At 32.9% G+C, this 9,422-nt stretch overlaps 1 protein-coding gene across 2 annotated transcripts in view; it reads right to left on the minus strand.

Moving 5' to 3' along the window:
- Positions 1-2,076: 2,076 nt before the first annotated feature.
- LOC107041688 overlaps positions 2,077-9,422 on the minus strand; it is a 31,757-nt gene continuing 24,411 nt past the window's right edge. For both annotated transcript variants that reach the window (XM_015262342.1, XM_015262343.1), the window contains exons 3-5: positions 8,238-8,882; positions 6,909-7,194; positions 2,077-5,944 (exon numbers count right to left, since the gene is read on the minus strand). In XM_015262342.1, coding sequence (XP_015117828.1) covers positions 5,352-5,944; positions 6,909-7,194; positions 8,238-8,882 — 1,524 coding nt within the window. In that variant the 3' untranslated portion in view covers positions 2,077-5,351. The remainder of the gene's footprint in view (positions 5,945-6,908; positions 7,195-8,237; positions 8,883-9,422) is intronic.

The following is a 9,422-nucleotide window of genomic DNA, read 5'->3' on the forward strand; positions in this document are numbered from 1 at the left end:
AGAGAGAGAGAGAGAGAGAGAGAGTATGGCGAATATAAACTGAAGAATAACAGAAGAATCCCGGTCTGGACTATCCATTTTTTTCAGTAAAAATTTCCTCGTTATTCATCTTGAGAATAATCCCGGTTCCCCTCCTACCTCATCCAAATCTCATCCAATCATTTCCTATGACGTCACAAGAACTTTTCAATGTATAATGTTCTTTAATGTATTTGCTACAAAGTTCTATTGGCTTTTTTTCTTGAATTCTTTAATGAGGACTAATGAAAATGGAGCCAAAAAAACTTATTCCCAAGCCTTTTCTGGAGAAAAAATATAAAAACCTCACAAGAATAAGTTATTGCAATAAATCAAAACTATTGCATTTTACCATCAAATACTTTTTCAAAAATTGGATGGAAGGTTCCGAAGTTTTTAATAGAAATCGATAATAAACCAATTGATTTTTCCATAAAATCTTGATTGAATTTTGAGGTAAAAAACTGAGGTGAAAATTTACGACAAGAAATGTCCATGAATAACACACAAATATTCAATAAAAAAACGATCACGCAACTTTTTTTCTTCAGTCAAGATTTGCTGTTGAATTTTTATATTGTTGTCGTAAGCAAAACGGTATTGAATTTTTCATAGAAATTGGAAAAAAACGAATAGAATGATACAAGTTCTGCATTCCTTCCATTCAAAACATCCTGAGGCCTTTTTAACATGACGTATCTGCAAAATTTGGTGAGCTAGACGGGACGTGCGCTTTATCCGCGCTAGCCAGGTTGCCTGAGATCGATATGTTGTCATTTTTTCAATTCCATTTTTCCTGCTTTTTACCTTCTATAACAACACATAATACCCTTTGAAATGATATATGAGTAGTTTCATTCTCTTGGCCAATAATAATTATAGGAAAATTCCAATCACGCTGAATTTGTAATAAAAATCATGAAATTCAAATTTTGGATAAAAACTTCCATATGCTAATGAAAATTAGCCTTAATCAATAATTCAGGGGTGAATTTCAAGGTAATTTGATATATTTTCACCTGAGCATAAGATATCTCCACAGATTTAAAGAGAAACTGAGCAAATCTCGTCATTATGAGGAAAAATATGGAAATTTTCAAGACGTGACATGCTAAAATCGTTCCATTATCGCTTATGGCAATTGACGTAGTGGATGGAATAGATAATATAGGGTATCAATTTGAAAATCCCAATGAGATCAAATTGACACATGAAAATAATAATAGAAATTGGAAACAATAATATTATTATTATTTTTATCTCAATGAGATCAAATTAACACATGATGGTCAAATCTGAGGTGTGACATCAAAAATGGAAACAATCTTCAATAACGTGATGACGATTGATTTAAATGAGATTCATCATACACTATTTTGAAGAATATTCAATACTCTTCAAAATAATATGCAGGTATCCCTGCCTAGTCCACTTAGGAGCATCGAAAAATCCAAAGCCAATTTTCTGTACTGCTTCTCACGATTTCTCGTCTGGGAATTGGTATTACATACTTTCCAAACTCGAAAACTTGAAAATCACTACAGAAAAATATTGTTCCTGGGCTGTTGCGATGGGGTTTTTTTACTCGTGCGGTTGGCCAGTCCTCGCCTACGGCTGGGAGGCCAACGCCACACGACTAAAAAACCCCATCGCAACAGGCCGGAAAAATACTATTTTCAAATGAAATTTTCAGCTAAAACTGAATTGGACAAATCAGGTGTCATTTTGAAGCTCATCCAATAAACTTGAAATGAATACCTTAAGTGTATGATTAATGAAAAGGAAGAAAGGCTTCAGCATAAAAACTAAAGGGGTTGACTGACTGGCAGTGGAACATCACCAAAATTTCCCCCTGTAGTTGCGGCCAATCCATCGATTCCGATTCCGAGGATGAACTGGAGTCAATGTTGTAGATAACGATCCACGAAATTTTTCTGGACTAAAAATTCATTTTATCAATAATAAAATAAACTATCACCTTCGACGAACTCTTCAGTTGAATAAATGTTTATAACTAATAAAACTCCCTCATGTTCAAATAAAAATTATTTTCTTATCTTTAATAACAATAAATATAACTTTTATTCCGAGTATATGTACTGCACACTCTTTATGTACAATAAAAACGCTACATCGTAACACAATACAATTCAAAACAATCTGAAAAATGGATTCTAAAAAAAAGGACAAAAACTTTTCTTGGTACAAAGTTTTTTAATCAATACAAAATATAACGCATTCAATTAACTAACAAATCTCACCTCAAGCCATGAAACAAAGAACGTAAGTAAAATTTTCAATAAAAATAATTGATATTTTTCATTCTAATGATCCATATTTATAAAATCTGATTCATCGTATCTTCAATTATTTAAATTTATATTTCTTATGGGTTTTCTTCAGGTTTGGTTGCACGTTTAAACTCTCAAGCACGAATTTAACGATTACAGTTATTTAATCTTTTCGTATTCCATTGATTTATAACTCAAAAACTAATGGAAGCTATGGGACCATTACTTTATCATTTATTTGTTTCGTTATTCATCTAATACTTGCCACACATTTTGTTGGATGTTACTCATATATTTAATCGACAGTCTTAGCTCTAAAACGTTGATAATTCTTTTTTTATATTCTCTGAGAATTTGAAAACCTAAAACTGGATCGAATACGATTGATTCATGTGCTAATGAAACGATCTATCACACTTTTCCTTGTTTTTTTAGAAATACACTCATGAAATATTAATTCCTCATTACACTGGAATGGAAGTATTAGAAGCGAAATGAGAATTATTTTTATTCATTTTAAAACACCTATTTTCCTTCCTCTAGACATGCATGAGAGAATCAAGAGAAATAAAATATCATAGGATTGTTTTTAGCAGGATTCGTTAAATTGGCTATCCATTATCATTCCATTATCACTCCTGTCCTTTTCATTTCACTTGCCCTCTCCAATCCCAATCACGATATAATCGTTTATAAAAAATAAATATAGCTCACGATCTATCGAACATTTCAATAAATTTTTCCATTCTGTCGAACCGATATATAAGAACAATACCACCATATATCTCTCCTTTAATAATTTTTCTGTCATTACAATAAATGTGAAGAAATTCACAGATGCTACACTGAACCGGAGTAATTCTTTAATGCTGAAACAACCACTAAGGCAACTATTCATTATTTCTAACATCAGGATTCACTTGAAGAACGCAGTTATCAATTTTATTCCCTTGAATTTGACATCAATCAATCATTTCATTCAGTTAAATTTCGTTCATTAATTTATTTGAGAATTAATTAAAGAATTTAAGGGTTAATAATTATCAACGTCATGGACACGTTGAAATTCATCGAAAATATTACATCTGAAAACTTTAACCAATGGCATCTGCCATGGCACTAACAGTAACAATGATAAATTAATTGTTTCAGTAGTTGATTGGTGAAATTATCGATAATTATGCAATTATTCCCAGAACAAGAGATTTTACACTGGTAGAAATTAATTGAAATTGAATTGAAAGTTTCACGCCGATCGAGTTTAAAATTAAATTATTTTATATTTTTTATTCATATGAGACTCCATTGCCAATGCAATCTTCAACAATTTGGAAATTTCAAATAATAGTTGCCTGAATTTTTAGCATCACGTCAAGTGTTCATTGAATAAAAAAAAAGAAAAAAAAATGAAATTTATCAAAATATTACTAACAGTAACAATGATAAATCAATTATTCTCAGAACGAGAGATTTGACACTGGCAGAAATTAATTGAAATTGATTTGGAAGTCTCACACTAATTTTAAATATTGCAGCTTTGAATTGAGTTTAAAATTCAATTATTTATATTTTTTATTCATATGAGAATCCATTGCCAACGGAATCTTCAACAATTCGAAAATTCCAAATGATAGTTGCCTAAATTTTCATTATCATGTCAAGTGTTCGTTAAATAAAAAAAAAGAAAATACTATTATTGGGTAAAATATAATAAAATTTCATTCAAATCAGTTGATAAACTAACAATTTTTACTTGAAAAATCATGTTATATTTTCTACCAGTGAATAGAAAGACGTCAAGATATTTTTTTGTTAATCGTAGAACGATTTTTTAACAAAAATGCATCCAGATAAAGCCCTCTTGAACCCCTCATTAACAAGATAATTAAATTGAAGATCTCTGTCGATATAAATTATCATTTCATCACTTTCCTACTGATTTATCACTCATCCCTCTCTGAACCTAAATCTCTAGATTGCATCCTCCTATATCTCCTATACTTCGTCTTTACGTTTGTTTTTGGTTCCAATCAGAGAAATAATAAGAAAAACAGATGAAAAATTTCAAATGATTTTCGATTTGTTACAGTATGAAGAACATGTCAGATACGAATAAACGTGCATGGTATTTTCGTGAATTATCAAGACTTCCTGAACAGTATTTCGACGATAGCAATTGGGAATGTGTGTGCAGGCACAGGAAAATTCCATCGGGCCCTTCATTTCTCACGATAACAACGTCAAAAATAAATCTCAAATGTGATGCTAGTGTAATTTTCAATTAAAATTCACGTCTCACCTGTCCAAGAGTTTGATGGTCTATCAATAAAATATTTTTTAATCAGATATTTACATAAATTACAATCGAGCTGTTAACGTGTATTCACATTTCTTTAAATATATCAATTTTTCTCCTCGTCAACTAGATAAAAAAATTAATTTTATAATTTTTGTGCATGAGTTTTCATTTTTGTAGGTTTCGCAGGAATTCCGATAATTAAATAAGGAATACGCGGAATTTTAACGAATCAGGGAATTCGTTAGTTAATAACTCCCATTCGAGTTATTATAATTCTCATTATTAAATCTTTAATCTAAAAAAATACTTGGCTCTCGAACAACACTCAACATAGGGAGTTCTAGCTTTGAAATTGGAATGATTTTCATCGGATAAATGAAACAAATCATAAATTTTCGATCGAGTGGAGTAGAGAAATTCATCGAAATCCAAACACGTAATTAAATTTCACGTTTAAAATCTCAAAAATATATTTTCCTCACGTTTAACGATAATTATAATCCCATAAATGTGTCTCACAATCGATGAAAAATTCTGACAGAATAATCAAAGGTATTTTTGAGTAGTGTTGAAAACGTAAACTCTGAGAGTATTAAAAAAAAAATATGATCATTTCTCTACTCCCCTCGATGAAAAAATCACTCAACCGAATGAATGATTTAATCATACTTTCACGTTCAATCAACCGGCAATCATCTAAAAATAAATAATTTCATTTATTTCGTTAAATTGTTTTTTAAAATCTATTTGAATATCTTATTGTACTCGGACAAAAGGCATTCGATAACTAAATTCTGTTGCATAAGATCTAAAGCCATGTTTGCACTCTCCTCAGCTGGCCACATCAGCGTAGGACCAAATACAATAGCCAAATTTGGTATATGCATTCTGTTGTACTCCTGATAAGAGGTGACTTTCAGCAGATGTTTCAGTAGAAATTGAAGTGTATCGTAATTGGGTGGTGGTAAAGCCTTAACTATCTCCCGAAAACACTGAATCTTGGCTGATGTTTTCTTAAGCATACTGGCGTTTAATGCCTCTTTGAAGAAACTCGATGGTATGAGGGGCTCTTTCAATTCACGAAAGAATAGTTTAAGGGCACCTGTGAGCACGTGGACATCCTCCTCTTGGGACAGAACACTGAGTTTGTATTGATCAACTTGAAGACGAATTTTTTGGATTTGACTCAAGTTACCACTCGCACGGTATAATCCATCAGTCTTCATGTTGTCCTCGTTACTCTCCAGCACTTCGATGCAGGTTTTTACGAATACGGGAACGCGGGGATGCTCGGGGGGACATACGTCGGCGAGATATGAACCGAATGCTGGTTCATCTGAAATGAATCACAATGACAATTTTAACGTATAAAATGAGGACGACTGAGGGTAATACTCCTCACCCACTTTTTTTTTTACAACCACAGACATTTCTGGCACCTTTTTCCAAGTTTCCAGATTTTTTTTGCGTTAGGATAAGTAGTTTTGAGCTCAGGAATCAGAATATAATGCTTTTACACCATGTACCTATGTGAGTATGTACACTGAGAAAAAAAAATGTCTAAAAAATAGAAATTGTATGATTGATCCAAATCGTTCATTGATTGAATAGTCGCAAAAGAAAATGCTATTGTAAGACACAAATATCGATTTAATTTTAATGTTTTCGATTGAAAAAGAATGAGATCTAAACAAAAGTTTTATCTAAACTTTTTTTTGTTACTGTCTACTTTTCAGTACATACAAATCAATGTCTGTATTATCAGATATCTTCTTCGAATAAAGCATGTAATTATCCAATTTGTCAGCATCACAATATCCCGCAAAAGAATATCTGTTCGATTGAAAGCAAAATTCATAAATACAATAAAATATTCATTTGGTCTATGAGAAACATATTGTTGGATACTCATTGATGCGAAATTTTCGCGGTGAGCAGTTTCTTGTTTACGACAAACGCAATTCTTCATCATTTGAACTGATTATTTTTCCATTGCAATTGTGAAAAAAACATTATTTGCGCCGAATCCGAAGCGTTTGAACTAAACCAAAATTGAATTGTATGAAATTGATTTTGTCGCAGAAACAGGTATTTTCTAAATTCGATAGAATAAACAAATTATACTATACTATAACAAAATCGATTTCATACAATCCAATTTTGGTTTAGTTCAAATCGATATTTGTGTCTTACTATAGCATTTTCTTTTGCGACTATTCAATCGATGAAGGGTTTCGATCAATCATAGAATTTCTATTTCTTAGAAAAATTTTTTCTCAGTGTATGTGACCGAGACTCACCTTTATAAATTCCATTTTTAACTAGAGATTCAACAGTGGGCCGCCTCAGGAAGAACCTCCGTAATTTCGCCTTGATTTTCGTCTGCCTCTCAGCAACAGTCCCGCTGAGATCCTCCAGTGAATCATCGAGTCCCTTCATCTTCATCGACCTCGATCGAGCAATCTTCGAAGATCGTTTCGACTCTTCTGAAACCTTGGAATCCCCCGGGGATTTACTGTTACTGGTCTTGCGCATCTCTGGAGCTGGACCGGCGAAGGGCTTTGCTTGTGATTGAGAACTGGATGGCTGAAAATCATACGGATGAAATAAAAATTAATGTAAAGAATACCAAAAAAATGAGACATGAAACTACGAAACTACGAATTGATGCATTCGATAATGTAGTGTAAAACGAGACGTATTAATTTTATTTGAATAGGGGAGAGTCGGGCAAAATGGGACGTTTCGTGATCTTCTCTAATTGTCAATATCTTCACTTATAAATAAAGTCATTGACAATTGGAGAAAATCTCAATCCGTCCCATTTTGCCCGACTCTCCCTTATCATTTTTTGAAAAATATCCCTGTGAAAATAGTATCATCTCCCTAAATATTTATTAAAAACGGATGCTGAAGGTAAATCTTCACTTTACGGTCAAAATTTATTCGGTTATTCCATGTTATGGCCAATCGTCAGTTTTTTCTGACTATATGATCAGATTTTCGGCGCGGTAATTACAGTTCATGACGAACAGGCGCTTCGCGTCCGTCGCTAGATTAATTTATACTATGTTATTTTATTTTAATTTCTTTCCATTTCCGTCTTCACAATTCGATTAATTTAATTTTATTCATTCTTATTGTTATTATGTATGTATTTTTTTTCCTTAATTCACAAGTTGCAACATTGAATGAACAGAAATTCCCCATAAATCACGTGAGAATAGAGATCGACAAACAATTTTCGATGAAAACGTTCCACTGAAATTTCACCAAATTACGTCATTGAAAATTCACATTTTTATTAAAAAATCAAATAAAACAATGAAAATTGTAAATTTTACCTCAATAATTCCACAAGTATTATTGAAAATCGAGTAAATATCTTCTGAAATTTTCAGTTGATTGAAAATTTAGTGTGATTTGGCACTGAATAATCATGTTTTTCTCGTGTACCTGTTGTTAAAAAATTTTGAATTTCATTGAAATTGTGAGTGAAATTGAAAATGTTATAATTATTTCCCTTCTTAATTGAATTTAATGTCGCTTTCCTAACAAGCTATAATACTCTCATCCTGCATTAAATCCGGAAGCAAAAATTAACTAATAAATTAACATTTAATCCATACCAATTTCCTGATAACTCCATGAATCTCCTGGAACCATTCAGCAGCCAATGCAGTATTATCACTCTGAATGAGCACTTGGAGTCCCAGAACAGTGCTAATCATATACACATTTTTCCTACTACTAGCTCTCTCCCCGGGTTCAATTAACGCCCCATTAAGATCAACAGATATATCGGGCTTGGCCACCACCGATGACTGGCCACTCTTCATCACAGTTGTGAATGTCTTGGCGTCTTTGAAAAATAATAAAAATAATTCTGTCAGAACAGCGTACGAAGTGCTCCAGTTCTTTCTCAGTTTCTTTCCATTTTCCGTTATTTTAGTTCGGCTTATCACACCCTCTTTCAGTACTCTCATGTTGCCATCGAATAGCTGGGGCCAGTCATTCAGGGACGTTCCTGATTTCTTCGATGGTAGATCACGATTCGCCAGACCCTGACTCGCAGGGAGTGACGTACTCGATGTATTTTTTGTCAGGGATACATCGTTCGTTGAAATACTGTTTCTATCAAGCTTCTCTTCACTCTGGAGCACTGTCTTTGGGAGAGATTTTCCAGGGGAAATTGTGGGGAGAACCCATGATGATTCGTTGCTGTTCTCTTCGAAAAAGTAGATTTTACCCTCTGCATCGTTTGATGAAAACCACTGTAACATTCAATGAATTTTATTGTAAATTCAGTTCAATTCAATGAAATGGAAACTATTTCTGAAGCATTATTTGGATAGGGTTCTTATTTGAGGTTTTAAGAAAACCACTGCAACATTCAATGAATTTTATTGTAAATTCAGTTCAATTCAATGAAACAGAAATTATTTCTGAGGCATTGTTTGGATAGGGTTCTCAATTGAGGTTTTAAGAATATCTCGAGAGGAATGAGGGCAAGAGCTAATTCCCTAATGAAGTGATGACACGAGTCGAGTGGAGTATAGATTTTCTCTAATTAGGTGATTATCTCCGGAATGAGCAGTTTTATGGAGAACTTTCAAGAATTTCAAATTTTTTTGGAGTTGAGAACATTTTTTGTTCGAACGTTTCGATTTTCATTAATTTTGTCACTATCTAGATGAGCGTTTTTTGGAAGAATTTCAAGAGAGCTTTTTGTAGTTGAGAAATTTTTTATTGTTAACTAGGGGCTTTCGTCCCCTGCTCGCTTCGCTCGCTTCGCTCGCTCCCCCCCCCCCCCC

Source organism: Diachasma alloeum, unplaced genomic scaffold (genome assembly GCF_001412515.2).
Source record: "Diachasma alloeum isolate Michigan unplaced genomic scaffold, Dall2.0 Dall_scaffold_00371, whole genome shotgun sequence".
Classification (NCBI taxonomy): domain Eukaryota; kingdom Metazoa; phylum Arthropoda; class Insecta; order Hymenoptera; family Braconidae; genus Diachasma; species Diachasma alloeum.